Source organism: Scardinius erythrophthalmus (assembly GCF_964197995.2).
Source record: "Scardinius erythrophthalmus genome assembly, chromosome: 24".
In the NCBI taxonomy this organism is placed as follows: domain Eukaryota; kingdom Metazoa; phylum Chordata; class Actinopteri; order Cypriniformes; family Leuciscidae; genus Scardinius; species Scardinius erythrophthalmus.
In genome coordinates, this window is record NC_138244.1 from 32,031,982 (window position 1) to 32,048,036 (window position 16,055).

General features: G+C 40.4%; 1 protein-coding gene across 1 annotated transcript in view; it reads left to right on the plus strand.

Annotated features, from left to right (window-relative positions):
* The window catches only part of pamr1b (peptidase domain containing associated with muscle regeneration 1b), a 45,948-nt gene extending 39,954 nt beyond the window's left edge, over positions 1–5,994 (plus strand). Inside the window, exons 13-15 of the mRNA XM_081355415.1 lie at positions 3,059–3,402; positions 3,623–4,555; positions 5,044–5,994. Coding sequence (XP_081211541.1) covers positions 3,059–3,402; positions 3,623–4,177 — 899 coding nt within the window. The 3' untranslated portion in view covers positions 4,178–4,555; positions 5,044–5,994. The remainder of the gene's footprint in view (positions 1–3,058; positions 3,403–3,622; positions 4,556–5,043) is intronic.
* The last annotated feature ends 10,061 nt before the right edge of the window (positions 5,995–16,055 follow it).

The following is a 16,055-nucleotide window of genomic DNA, read 5'->3' on the forward strand; positions in this document are numbered from 1 at the left end:
ATGACATAGAGCAGCCTAAAAGTAAGTAAGTAGTAAGTAAGTAAGTTTTATTTATATAGCACCTTTCACAGGTATAAGGCCACAAAGTGCTTCACAACAAAACATTTATATCATAAAATACACACAATAAAAGCAGAGACAGAACATGATCATATCAACCCACAAGCAGCTAATTAAAAGCCTGAACAAATAGATGAGTCTTTAGTCTGCATTTAAAGGCATCAACAGAGTCAATAGAGCGCATAGATGGTGGGAGGTCATTCCACAACCTAGAAGCAACAGCCTGAAAAGATCGATCACCTCTTGTACGATAGCGAGTGCGTGGAACCGTCAGCAGATTCTGATCCACAGACCTCAGAGCACGCACAGTTAATTTTAACAAAATTTGTTAAAATTAACAAATTTTAAAATGTATCCTATAAGACACTGGTAGCCAATGAAGTTCTTTTAGGATAGGGGATATATGAGACCTCCTATTAGTACGTGTCAGAATTCTGGCTGCAGAGTTTTGTACTAATTGTAGTCGAGAGAGCTCCTTCTGGTTTAGACATGAAAATAAACTATTACAATAGTCTAAACGCGAAGACACAAAGGCATGAATGATAATCTCCAAATCATTTTGTGAAACCATATTTCTAAGTTTTGAGATTTTCCTTAATTGAAAGAAGCAGTTTCTCGTCAGCTGCTTGCAGTGCTGCACTAATGACATATCTTTGTCCAGGATAACTCCCAAATTTCTAAGACTTGACTTAGCAGACTGGCCTAAATCACCCAAGTATTGTTTAATCCCAGGGATTGCATCCTCAGGGGCAATAACCATTGTTTCTGTTTTGTCTGCATTTAGCTGTAGAGAGTTATCACTTAGCCATTTTTTAATTTCCACAAGACAAAGGAGCAAGGAGTTTAACTTACAGATTTCTGATGGCTTAAAGCAGCAGTAAAGTTGGATATCATCAGCAAATAGGTGAAAAGAAACATCACTGAACCTTTGTATGATCTTTCCCAAAGGAATCAAATACAACAAAAATAAAACAGGGCCCAGAACAGAGCCTTGAGGCACTCCACAATGCAAATCCGCAGACTCAGACCTTATTTGGTTAGCTGTAACACTGAAGCTACGCCCAGATAAATATGAGGAGAACCACTGTAGAACTGACCCTGACAGCCCTACTTGATCCCTCAATCTTTTCAGCAAAACCTGGTGGTCAACGGTGTCAAAGGCTGAGGACAGATCCAAAAGAACTAGAACAGTGTGTTTTCCAGAATCAGCAGACATCATAATGTCATTTGACACTTTCAGTAAAGCCGTTTCGGTAGAGTGTTGTTTACGAAAACCGGACTGAAATGGCTCATGGATGTTACTTTTGTCCAGGAAAAATGTCAACTGTTCGCAGACTACCTTCTCAATGATCTTGGATAGAAGCGGGAGCTTAGAAATAGGCCTAAAACTATTAAAATCCGACGGGTCCAAACCTGCCTTTTTTTAGTAGTGGCTCCACTACAGCATGCTTGAAAGCATCTGGAAAAACACCAGTAGACAGCGAGAGGTTAACCATTTTGGTTACACAAGGGCCAATTTCCTACTTACTTACTTACTTACTTACTTACTATTATACATTGCACATTTTTCAATGATTCTCAAATGACTCATCGGATGAATTAGTCCCTCTAAATCCCTTCTTTCCGCGAGCTACTCTGCTCTGATTGGCCAGACGGCTCAGTCTGTTGTGATTGGTCTACTGCTCACAACGCATGTCGGAAACAAAATGCCCATTACCATAAACTTCAGCTCCAGAGGCTTCCTAAAGCACAGCGATTGTACACACTGTAAAGACAGTAACGATGGCGTCGATTTTACCGTATCAATCTGAGCGCGAGTCCAATGATGAAACGTGGGGAGAAATAGTTATTCAACCCGAACGTCCATCGCAAGGACGACTCGAGCAGGACGTTTCTCAGTGATACACTACTCAGTCTGAGGAACATTATGAGATGTTGCAACTTTAATTCCTCATATTTCTAAATATTGCAGTGCGTATGCAGGAACTGTATCAATAACAGTGCATACATTAGCCGAGCTCTAGCGTGAACGACTGATTTAACATAAACGTTTGTGTAAAACAAATCTAGCTCCATCCTTTATCTTTTACTCAAAGTAAGAACGACAGACAATCTGCATTAATAGACACAGTTTTAGGTCATACTGGTCCACAACTGATCAGCAGAAGTATTTCAGTAAGACAGTAATAACGTGAGTGAGCCAGTAAGCAGGAGACCTACACAATATAAAACACAAAACTACATATTTTGAACACCCGGTAGAAAATATATACATCAATTATTAGTCATACTTACAGGTTGTGAGCAAGCTGGTCCAAATAAACTGAGTACTGACTCATCTTTCAAGAGCAAGCGTTTTGCAAATCCCGCTTTGAACTCCAAGATTTGAGAAGCAGTCGTCAGGAAAATGACGTCTGAGGGCAGGTCAACATACAACATAGGCGAGCATTATGCAAAAATATTTTTTCAGTGACGCAGAACTGATTCGAAATACAAACTAGTTGTTAAGGCGGTTTAGAGTTGATTCATTCTTTTGGGAGACACTTTACTTTTTCAGCCATATTACACACTGCATGAAAGGGAATATTCGGGGAAAAAAACATAATAGTAGCACTTGAAATAGGTGTTGTATGATTTATAAGCTGTTTTCCACGTGGGGACCGAAATTCTGTTTGACATTTTTACATTTTTCCCACAACATTGAACATTACTAGTATTACTATCCTTGTGGGAACATCTGGTCCACAATGTAGGGAATGCATGGACCAAACACACACACCTCACACACACACACACAAAATACACACACACCTATCAGAGTGTCAACACAGGAAAATGCATGAGGTAGTGGAGTAATAAAAGACTAAATTGAGCTCTCCGTGTTATCCATAACAATCCAAATCCTCAAAGTGCTCTTTTATTGTTATATTCCATAATCTGTCAAGTATTCCTTGCTTTTGTTTCTTCTCTTAGTTTCTTTTCTCTCTTTCTATGCCAGTGTGTGGGAAGCTGACGAACTTTGACCCTCAGAACCCTGCAGAAACGAAATGGCCCTGGCTGGCTGCCATCTATCGTTTGCCTGTTGCAAGCAAACTAGGGAAGTTAAGTGTGACGAGGACAATGGGGAAAAACACTGAACCGATGGAAGAAGAGAGTGACATGGATGGTTGGCAGCTTGTTTGCAGCGGAGCCCTGGTGAACCAGCGCAGTGTGGTCGTAGCGGCCCACTGTGTCACAGAACTGGGGAAATTATATCCACTCGACACGGCCAAAATCAGAGTAGTGCTTGGCAAGCAGTATCGCAGCGATCTGAGAGTGACCAAGGGACTGCAGCGATTACGGGTCAGTTTGTAGGAACACCAATAGCTAGAAGTTTAGACACACCTACTCATTCTTTAAGATTACTGCGTTCCACATTTTATAAAAAAAAATAAAAACTTAAAATAATAATTATAGTATAATAGTCACAATGAAATATCCCAAACACTGCTGTAATAATCATAAGCTGCCAAATATTTTTGTTGTATATTCTGTTATTCACATCTCATCTCTGATTGGCCAGGTTTCCTCCATCACTCTTCATCCAAACTATGATCCCCTGGTGCTGGACTCAGATGTGGCCGTGCTGAAGCTCTTGGACAAGGCTCGTATTGGAGAACACGTGAAACCGATCTGCCTACCCAGCGCTCAGGATACAGTAGAAGACTCCAGACAGGGGATGGTGACGGGCTGGTCCCTCTTACCTGACAAAGAGGCTGGAAATGTTGAGAAAGCACGCGTGGGCCGTGTGATTCTGGGGGATGTTGTTCACTGTGAGCAGCAATATGCCAATTATGGTGTTCCTATTAGTGTGTCTGAAAACATGCTGTGTGGGCGACAGGGCGCGGGCGCGGATCAGTCCAACATTTGCCCTGCCGACACTGGAGGTGTTCTCATCTTCCCAGCGGACTCTTCGGTCTCCAGTCTCACTCCTCCACATGGACAGGGCTCACAAGAGTGGAAACTTTTGGGGTTGGTCAGTTTCGGACATGATTCTTCAAACTGCAACCCAGAGCTTTACACCGTGTACACTAATGTTGCTAATTTTGTCAACTTTATAGAGGGAAATATGACATAGGCTGACATGCAACATTACATCTTGTCTCTGTCTCATTTATATTATGTCATGCATTTCCTTCTATCCCTTATAATACTGCATTATGGGGTAATGTATACACTGGACGATGCAGTGCACAGATGTATAGGACATGGACTTATACTTTAAACATTAAGTCCGAACACAACATCAACATCTACCAGCACTTCCTACAGACAGTATGTGCTGGCCCTCAGCTTCTCAGGTGATGTAAAATAAGTCGCATCTAGTGATAGTTGGTTTGCCTATAAATCTTTAAATTGTACATAAATTGTAATGTTGTATTTACCATTGTAAGCATTATTGAAAGGTGTACATATTTACATATAATAACATATTGTCATTGGTCAGACCATAAAGGCCTGTTCACACCGGGACGACGTTTAACGCCTCGTGACTAAACAAAGGGCACCAATGTGAGTGTGCACACCGACGCGAAAAACGCCACGCGTAAAAGCGTCATTTTTTTAAAAAACGCCTCGGGTTTGTTTTTTTTGGTTTGACGCACCGTGTCAAAAACTATCCGACCAATGAGATTGGGGCTTTTGCTCACGTGTCTGGAGCTTCTGAAGTTACAGTAAAACACAACTTGGGGGCGCTCAAACACAAAACGGTCTTGCCGAGCACATGTTGGTGTCGGAACATAAAGAACTATATGACAAACGCGACAGCGGAGAATTTCTGTTTTACATTAAGCGCCATCTAATGTCAGGAAATGAATTTGCATGTTCACTCGGCTCATCGTCAGCGAAAATCGCTTGGGTGTGAACACAAAAAACGCGTTGAAAAACGCTGCCGAATAACGCGCGCCGATATTCGTCCCGGTGTGTACGGCCCTTAACTCATAGTAATATGGACTGCAGTGACATTTTCTCTGAGGAGGCAAGTGAAAAATAAAAGGGAAAATAATGACCAGAACTAAATGAAAACAAATACAATTTTACAACATATCACATTTTTCTAAAATGACACTCCATCAGCTACACCGGTGAGTACAATTATAGAGCTTATTGTCTTCTCAGAAGTCGTTAAAGTGTGATTTGAATATGAGGAAAAATGGCAAGATACAAGAGAGAAGTCACTGGAGAAGAAGCAACGCCTCTATTGAGCTCTGATCGGCCTCATCAAAACAAACTGGAAACACAAAATGTGTGAACACGTTTTAGCAACCATTCATCTCAGTTCAATGAATTGATGTCCTTCATTGCCTGGGATTAATTCTGATGTTTATAGAGGATCTGTTGTCTAATGGTTCAAAAAGAAGATTGTCAAATAACAGTTCACACTCATATAATACTTTACTGAGGTCCATGAAGACTGTCTAATCAAATTGGGACTCTTTTTTTGGGGTTTTTTTGGCCAATTTTTCTTTTCAAAGCTAAATAAATATTTAGAAGGTGCAGCCATCTGTTCAGTACATACACATAATGCATATTTGAAGTGAGTAAAAACTGAGGTAGGATTAAGGTGATGGAGGCATGCTGAGATAAGCAGCTGTTTAAAATCCCTTGTGATGTGATGAGATGCTACTCCTAAACATTTAAATCTTCAGTTAATAGAAAATAGATATACAAATATTGTTACTGTATTACTATAGTTATTACTTTTAAATAAATGTAAAAACTTTATAATACTAAGCAATATAGAATTGGTTGCTTGTTGGTAGTGTAAGGTAGGCGTTGCTTCATTTACCCAGAAACTGTGTAACATCAACATGTTCTTTATAGACAGGTTACAGTCAAATTAAAGACAGATCCATGCAAATGTCAACCTTAGCATGAAAAAATAAAGTTTTTACCAAACAAAACCCTTTTTAAACCCTTGTTTCTTCCTCTCTATGACATTTTTGGTGTTAACCACTTAAAAAAAATGTAAGCCTACCTTTCAATTTTTCACTGACTCCCAATTTTTCTGTATGTTCATTTCATATTTCAAATACACTCCTAAGTACTTAACTAATCATTTACAAAACATGAATATGCGTTTTATAAATATTTAATAAATGATTTTTTTTTTTTTTTTTTTTTTTTGTATGTATGTATGTAGCATTTAGAGGGTGCAGAAAGTGTTGTAAATGCCTTGAATACACGTACAGGTCATTTGTAACAGGTCAGTAACAGTGTTCAACACAATGATGTGTAAACGCATGAATAAATCATTTACAACACTTTCTCCATCCCCTAATCTAAAGTGTACACTATTCATCACTTGTAAATGTGTTACACATCATTCGTAGATTACCACTTCAAGAATCAATAAGGCATAAGAGCTACGAATGTTATCTACGGATGATGTGTAACACATTTACAAGTGATGAATAGTTTACACTTTAGATTAGGGGATGCAGAAAGTGTTGTAAATGATTTATTCATGTGTTTACACATCTATAACAGGTGTTGAACAGTGTGTAGTGTAGTGTAGTGTGTAGTGCAGTGTGTAGTGTGTAGTGTAGTTTAAGTGTAGTTTAAGTGCTGACTGGTGAGGGCATAGGCCGCTGTCTTCTGTAGTGTGTAGTGTAGTGTAGTGTGTAGTGTAGTGTAGTGTGTAGTGTAGTGTAGTGTAGTGTAGTGTAGTGTGTAGTGTAGTGTAGTGTAGTGTGTAGTGTAAGTGCTGACTGGTGAGGGTATAGGCCGCTGTCTTCTGTAGTGTGTAGTGTAGTGTAGTGTAGTGTGTAGTGTAGTGTGTACTGCAGTGTAAGTGCTGACTGGTGAGGGTATAGACAGCTGTCTTCTGTAGTGTGTAGTGTAGTGTGTAGTGTAGTGTAGTGTGTAGTGTGTAGTGTAGTGTAGTGTAGTGTAGTGTGTAGTGTAGTGTAGTGTGTAGTGTAGTGTGTAGTGTAGTGTAGTGTGTAGTGTAGTGTAGTGTGTAGTGTAGTGTAGTGTGTAGTGTAAGTGCTGACTGGTGAGGGTATAGGCCGCTGTCTTCTGTAGTGTGTAGTGTAGTGTAGTGTAGTGTGTACTGCAGTGTAAGTGCTGACTGGTGAGGGTATAGACAGCTGTCTTCTGTAGTGTGTAGTGTAGTGTGTACTGCAGTGTAAGTGCTGACTGGTGAGGGTATAGACAGCTGTCTTCTGTAGTGTGTAGTGTAGTGTGTAGTGTAGTGTAGTGTAGTGTGTAGTGTAGTGTAGTGTAGTGTGTACTGCAGTGTAAGTGCTGACTGGTGAGGGTATAGATAGCTGTCTTCTGTAGTGTGTTGTGTAGTGTAGTGTGTAGTGTGTAGTGTAGTGTAGTGTGTAGTGTGTACTGCAGTGTAAGTGCTGACTGGTGAGGGTATAGACAGCTGTCTTCTGTAGTGTGTAGTGTAATGTGTAGTGTAGTGTAGTGTAGTGTGTACTGCAGTGTAAGTGCTGACTGGTGAGGGTATAGACAGCTGTCTTCTGTAGTGTGTAGTGTAGTGTAGTGTGTAGTGTGTAGTGTAGTGTAGTGTGTAGTGTGTACTGCAGTGTAAGTGCTGACTGGTGAGGGTATAGACAGCTGTCTTCTGTAGTGTGTAGTGTAGTGTAGTGTGTAGTGTAATGTGTACTGCAGTGTAAGTGCTGACTGGTGAGGGTATAGACAGCTGTCTTCTGTAGTGTGTAGTGTAGTGTAGTGTAGTGTAGTGTAGTGTGTACTGCAGTGTAAGTGCTGACTGGTGAGGGTATAGATAGCTGTCTTCTGTAGTGTGTTGTGTAGTGTAGTGTAGTGTGTAGTGTGTAGTGTAGTGTAGTGTGTAGTGTGTACTGCAGTGTAAGTGCTGACTGGTGAGGGTATAGACAGCTGTCTTCTGTAGTGTGTAGTGTAGTGTAGTGTGTAGTGTAATGTGTACTGCAGTGTAAGTGCTGACTGGTGAGGGTATAGACAGCTGTCTTCTGTAGTGTGTAGTGTAGTGTAGTGTAGTGTAGTGTGTACTGCAGTGTAAGTGCTGACTGGTGAGGGTATAGACAGCTGTCTTCTGTAGTGTGTAGTGTAGTGTAGTGTAGTGTGTAGTGTAGTGTGTAGTGTAGTGTGTAGTGTAGTGTAGTGTAATGTGTAGTGTAGTGTGTACTGCAGTGTAGTGTGTACTGCAGTGTAAGTGCTGACTGGTGAGGGTATAGACAGCTGTCTTCTGTAGTGTGTAGTGTAGTGTAGTGTAGTGTAGTGTGTAGTGTAGTGTGTAGTGTAGTGTGTAGTGTGTAGTGTAGTGTGTAGTGTAGTGTGTAGTGTAGTGTAGTGTGTAGTGTAGTGTGTACTGCAGTGTAAGTGCTGACTGGTGAGGGTATAGACAGCTGTCTTCTGTAGTGTGTAGTGTAGTGTAGTGTAGTGTAGTGTGTAGTGTAGTGTGTAGTGTAGTGTAGTGTGTAGTGTAGTGTGTAGTGTAGTGTAGTGTGTAGTGTAGTGTAGTGTAGTGTAGTGTAGTGTGTAGTGTAGTGTGTACTGCAGTGTAAGTGCTGACTGGTGAGGGTATAGACAGCTGTCTTCTGTAGTGTGTAGTGTAGTGTGTAGTGTAGTGTGTAGTGTAGTGTAGTGTGTAGTGTAGTGTGTAGTGTAGTGTGTAGTGTAGTGTAGTGTAGTGTAGTGTAGTGTGTAGTGTAGTGTGTAGTGTAGTGTGTACTGCAGTGTAAGTGCTGACTGGTGAGGGTATAGACAGCTGTCTTCTCTGAAACACATGGAGTCTTTAACCACTGTGCACCTGATGTGAGCAAAAAAATGTAACAATTTATTAAACATTTATGAAACGCATATTCATGTTTTGTAAAAGATAAGTTAATCATTAAGTAATCAAATGTAAATGACTTATAACTGAATCTGCAAAACATACATAAAATGTTAGTATATCACTTGCTAATCATTTATGAATGTTTTGTAAAGGATCAGTTCATCATTAACTAGCCACTTATAAATGACTTACAACTGAACGTTATTATAAAGTGTTACAAAAAAACAAAAACAAAAACATTCTTTATTGTTTCAAATGACTGGTTGTAAGCAACCCTCTCCATCACACGCAAGTCAGTGCTTCTGGAATGATTAAAATACCTCTGGATGAGGTGATTTACTCACACCACATCTAATAGTTTCTAACATCATGTTTGACATCACTGTCACAGAGCAACGGCTCTTTTAAAGTATGTCAAGGGTGGGCAGTTGATATCACTTTATACTTCTAAAATTTACTTATTTAAAATGCTAAACAAACATTATATTTTTAACAAACATTATTTTTAAATGATTTTAAACGTTTTATTAAAGAAGATTTTCAAAGAATTGTTTTGGTGCCCCTGTGCAGTGCATATACCCCATTCCTTTACCCCTGGGTGTATGCCACGTCCTTGATCTGCAACAGAAGTCCAAAGCAGCAAAGGGCAGATGTGATTGCTCTGATACACCACCGGTAAACTTGTAACACACCTGTTCCTGGCTGATCCGCTTCGCTTGGCTGATACACCCATAAAGTCCTCCATACCCCTTATCAGTGAATTCCTCATTGGCTCTGGACAGCTTTAAAGCACAATTTATTCTTGTAGACGATGCACGCAAGGGCATTACTAATTTCAAAACAAGCATCAGCTAATGTTACTAACTATTCATGCAAGTTCAGACAGTGATGATATAGAAGTAATCTATAATTGGACCTTACCACTTCTGGTCCATGCAGCGAGATGGGACAACGCTTGTGGCTGAACATAGTTGGATGGCATGTGGGATGAAGCAACCTGGGAAGGTTCCTGGAGGTGGTCTCTTCGACGTAGAGCCCCTCTGATTGGCTAGATTCCTGTAAATTACCAACCACTTGCACCTGCAATAGACAATATTCTACAATGTATAACAATTGGGAGTTTGCAGAATTTACTTTTTTTAATGTACAGAATGGTATTTATATATAGTGGAATTACCTATTTCCAATACACCGATCTGATAGCATCAAGCATTCAGGCAGCGGTCTTATCTCTCTTAGCAAGAGATGTACAACTTGGAAGGGGTGAAAGATTGGAAAATCAGTGTTTTTGTCACAGAAACAAACAAAATTACAATATCAGATGCATTCTGGCAACAAAGACAAAATTATATTTGTATTGTGACTTTAGGACTCATATCACTTTTGGAATTGTCAATGCATGTGTATTTAATTGGAATAAACTGTAATTCTCATAGTATGTCCCCCGCCAGTCACCGTGATTTTGCCAAGTAAGAAATATTCCTGGATCAACATATTTTGTTGATCCTGGAACAAAGTTCCTGTCCAAAAATGAAATCCTATCCCATAACTTCTCCCTGAAATCTGAGGGAAATGACAGGTGAATAACACTGATGTGGAAGCACCTAACCCTGGTTGTAAGCCTAAACTTGACATAAACTGTGAACTTGTCCCTCAAATCAGACAAAGATGTTGATCCATCCAGGAACATGTTGTACTTGGTGAAATCACGCTTGTATTTTGTGTATTATGATGTATCATAATTGTATTACGATGGATGACAGCATTACATATTGAATGTGCTTAAAAGCAGAAGTTAAAGCTAGGGATGTGCAGATGAAACCATATGAAGCCTTAAAGCTTTCATTCATGATGCCAGGCAAACAAATCAAAGCTTAAATACATTGCAATTTGTCACCTCAACGCCATCTTGTGGTGGACCACGGTTATTTCAGACACTCAAATTGGTGACTGCAGAAGCACAGCAGTGACGTGCGGTCTGGGTAGGCAAACTAGGCACTGCCTACCCTGCCAAAATTCTAAAATAAAAATGTTTATTAAATAATAAACTTGTATTTGTATTTTTACTGTTTATTCTTGTGATTTATATATGCAGTATGTGTGTTATTCCAATTGTTTAGACGTTATGATGACAAATGTAGCGGTTACGCATAATCAAATAAAAAACAAATGGTAGAATAAGCAGTGCTTTTACTGTCCATTCATTGCAGACGACAAGCGAAAAACCCATGTTGCGCATGCGCACTTCGATCCTGTATTCTTCAACATGTACGGCAAAAAGCACAAATCTGCTGTGCCTTTGGACGTAAATATGCTATGCCAGTAAACATCTCCGTTACATATCAGACATGGACCAGTTAAAATCGAGATATTACTGGACATTTGCGCAGCTAACGTCATTAACATTACACCACAGCTAGCCTACATGCCTAATCCCCGCGCCAAATTCAAAGTCACAATGACAGCACCGGCCGTCATCACAGAGTTAAAAACATTTTTTGCCCTTCTTTCAATTGAGAGACTTTGCAAACTGAAGGCCCGTAAAGACCAGTTTTACAAAGCTGTGGTCGACGTCTTCACGAGGAAAGAGCGGCGGATGGATTTTATGTACAAATAATCTACCGATTGGTGAGTCAAAAACTATTTGGGGCTTAAAATTGAATTGATAAATGTGGTTGAATTAATGCAAGCCATTTGCCTTCATATTCAATTGAGCACGCTTGTGCGTAACGTTTACTGTTATTACGTATTATTAGCCTAAACAATAAATCAGGTAATCTGGCTTTCATAACTCAGTGCCTAGCCTCTGTAAGACATCACCGCACGTCAACAGAGCAACAAATAATCAAACAAAATATGTTTTTTTTTTTATTTTATTTTTTTTTTTCTGATATTTATGCTTCTGTGAACGTTGCACGTTGGCTAAACCAGCACATCCTCCGGTGAAGGCACCAATGGGACACTTGACTGCTGCAAGACCAAATCAAATTCTAGCAATTGATTTTACTTTTCTGGAGCGTTCAAGGGATGGGAAGGAGCAAGTACTAATAATGACTGATGTTTTCTCCAAATTTACGCAGGCAGTTCCAACCTATGACCAGAGGGCTTCCACGGTAGCAAATGTCCTAGTGAAGGAATGGTTTTGCCGGTTTGGAGTTCCAGCTCGTATCCACTCGGATCAGGGTCGGAGCTTTGAAGGGGCATTGATACAACAACTTTGTGACCTGTATGGGATACAGAAGACCCGCACAACGCCCTATCGTCCTTAAGGCAACGGCCAATGCGAAAGGTTTAACCGAACACTGCACAGCCTCCTTTGTACGCTTCCAAAGTCTGCTAAAGTTGACTGGCCTAAGTATTTGCCTCAATTATTGTTCTCTTATAATACCACCATACATCAGACAACAGGCGAGTGCCCACATTTTGTAATGTTTGGCCAAGAACCTAATTTGCCAGTTGATTTTAGGTAGTTGATCCTTGGAAGAGTTCCACAGTCGACAGCAGGGACTGTAATGGACTGGATGGAGGAACATCGGGAGCGATTGCAAGTGGCCTTTGATGGTGCGCGGGAGAGAATTCAAGCGGCAGCACAGTTGAGGAAAGAGAGGCATGATCGGAAGGGTTATAGCTGCCACTTGAAAGAAGGTCAGTTAGTTTATCGAAGAGACTGCAGTAATCGAGGTAGAAATAAAATACAAGATGTCTGGAGTCCAACAAAGTACACAATAATTCAAGCACCCACGGAAGGAGGAGTTGTTTATTCTATAGCCCCTCCAGATAAACGTACACTGGTAAAAAGGATACATCGTACTATGTTGAAACCTGTGCCTGATGTTTTGCCCTTGTATCCTTCTCCATGTATGGGCCCTGAGTCTTTGCAATCTGAGAATATCGGAAGAGAAGAAGAAATGGAGGATGGACAATGGATTTGTGTCCCACTGCCAGAAGAGACTCCGCCGGCTACCGTGCCAGTCCCAGCTGTGTCTCCCCCTGGCTGTGCAGAGTCTATAGCTGGCCTGGTACATTCTGATGACCGGCAAGAGGCATCGGGCGGTAGAGGAAATTTCATGCCAGTTCCAGCTGTGTCTCCCCCTGGCCGTGCAGAGTCTGTAGCTGGACTATTACATTCTGATGACCGGCAAGAGGCATCGGGCGGTAGAGGAAATTTCATGCCAGTTCCAGCTGTGTCTCCCCCTGGCCGTGCAGAGTCTGTAGCTGGACTATTACATTCTGATGACCGGCAAGAGGCATCGGGTAGTGGAGTAAATTTCCCACACAGGTCTGCAAGAGAAACCGCAGGGACACATTCCAACCTTCATCGCTTGCCTAGGGCTGTGGGGACTAGTGCAAATGGGGCTGCGACTTTCTCTGGTCATAGTGAGGGGGTGATAATTGTTTTTAGACCCTGGATCTAGGTCATTTTAAGTTATTGGGTTAGTTTTTCCTTTGTGTTTTTTTGGGCGTTTATTTAATTTTTTGCCGACGGGGCGTCGACACAGAGGGTGGGGATGGATTGTGACCGAGTGAATAAGGATTCTGTACAGGGTGGGCGTGTGTTTATTTCACTACAAATAGCGCAACAGTCAGTAGACGGCACACCCTCCTGACGTTCTGACCTTTTCCGTCTCCTTCCGGTGTTGTGACCCCGAAGCGCCATAGCGAGGTGTGAGTGTGGTATTTTGTTGTACTACATAAAGATGTTTAGTCTATTTATATTATTGAATTTGTGTTAAACGTAGGTAGAAAGTCCTTGATGCAAGAGTGAGCGCGTGGGCGTTTGAATGGGGTTAGTGTCGAGCGCTGGATGCCGTGTTTAACCCATAGCAACGAGCTGTAATACCCAGTTTATAATTCACTTTTGGAGTACATCAGAGGTATGTGTGTGTATGTGTGTCAGCAATGAGCTTAAAACTACCAATTATGTAGTTTGAATGGTTGATGATTTATAGGAACGACATCATAGGAGGTTTATTTGGATTTGTATTCCAAATACTAATATTGTTTGTTTGATATTTATGTTTTTTGTTTTTACTTGGCAGATCTTTCTGTTTGGAGTCCTATACATGTGGACCTCTGACATCTAGGCCCTGCTGTTTTGTTTATGATTTATTTTTGTAAATTGTTTGTTTATCATTTGAGTTTGGTTTAGACCAACCGCTGTGGTGTATGTGATGCGTAAATGGGAGTTTTAACCTATATTCCTTTTTGTCTTAGGAGCCAGCCTGTGTGGGAGTGTCTTTCTCTGGGGTCGTCTGGGCCTTTCCCTTCACTGCATGTGGCGTGAGATTTCCTGCACTGCATGTGTATTGGTTTGGGAGTGTAGAGTGGTTTGTATTATTCACTGTACTTTTCTTAGAAGTGGTTTTATTAATCTCATTGAGAACCGTGCACGTGTGGTTTGTACTCTTAGGGCGGCGGGTCCGTGGCCCAGTGACTTTTCCTCTTTTTCACACAGGCTTGGTCTCTCCTACTGTAAGACGGGTGGGCTGTGAAATTTAATAATGGACCTAACGTCCATGTGTATTACAGTTTTTTTCAATTGTTTAAGCACAATTTTGAAAACAGGGCCCGGTTTATCATAACACTACACACAATTAGCACAACCCTACACCAAAGTAGCACAACACCTCAGATCATTTGCAAAATGGAACACTTTTGTCAAAACTATACACAACTTCATAAAAACAATATTTTGTTACCATACGAAACACACACATTTCATATGACTTCAATCTTTTTGAACCAGTTACACACTGCTGTTGCTAACCTAAAACACTTTTAGCAAGTCTAATTCTCAGTGATTAGAGTACTGTAAATGAAGTACACAGAGAAAGTGCAACTATACAATAGTTCACCAAACACTACACAAGACCAATGCTGCAGACTGAGGAAAATATCATTATTTCTCTCCATATACCCAAATCAGTCAACATGGAGAATCACAACAAAACATGTCCCAGTTTTCATGCTACTAGTGTGCATAACACTGTTAGCTCAGCAAACAACAGACAAACGTAAAATACTGTATCCAGTACAGTTACAATTACAGTAAATAACAACAACAACAAACATAAAAAAAAATCTGAAAAAAAAAAAAACCTGACAATATTGTACAGAAAATACTACAGTAAACATACTATACATTATCTCTTCGCCTAGCTGGATCTGGCCAGAGAATTTCATCAACATCACAAGCAATATCCTCATTAGCAAGACAATGCGGGAAGAACCGTCTTGAATGTCGAATCTATCCTTGCACAGCTGCGGAGTCGACTTTGTTATGTATTTTATATACTTACAATAAAGTGAAGAATAAGAGGACACAGACACGAGGTGACTCCAACAATGGAGACCCTACTGTGAAAGTCACCTCATGTCTGTGTCGTCTTATTCTTCACTTTAAGTATATAAAATACATAAAGTTATTGATGACAGTGTATTGCATCTGGTGCATTTCATTACCTGCTGTGACGATGTGGTGCAATCGGTCCAAAAATGCAAGAATGTGAGGTGTGTTGTAAGGGCCCATTTTGGCATGACGGAGGAGAACCCCATGCTGTGAAATGGCAGCCCAAAGGGTGATGTTACCCCCATGTTGCCCTGGGACATTGATTATATTTTATATATTTTATCACATTTTATAATGCTTAAACCTGATTGGTGTGTCTACAATTTAGCAATCATGTGTTTGTGCACCTGATGGCTGTGTTTAACAGATTGGCTCATAGGTGTGGTAATTCGACAGTCAGTGCTTTGGAATTGCAAGGAAGTGACATTATGATATACTTCTGTGTCTGATGTATACAAGTGTGTTTAGTGTTTTGCAAATCACTGTGTGTAATGTTTTGCAAATAGTGTGAAGCTGACAATGTGCTTACAGTTGTGCAAATCTAGCCTTGAGTTTTGCTCCTTGAGTGTAAGGTTTTGCTAATTGTGGGAAAAGTTTAATTTTAGTGTGTAAGCAATCGTAAAAAACTGTAAATACTTATTCCTCTTTTTATATTATTATTAATAGTTGAAAGTGCTTGTTTTAGAGAATTATGCTTCATTGTCAATAAAATGATTTGAGCTTGAAAGTCACGTTCTCGTTCTTCTATCAAGTATTGTCTATTTGAACTTGTGTTGCTGTTATTTCCGTGGGTATATAACCCCGGTGGCGTAGTCGGGACTAAGTTAGGCATAAACG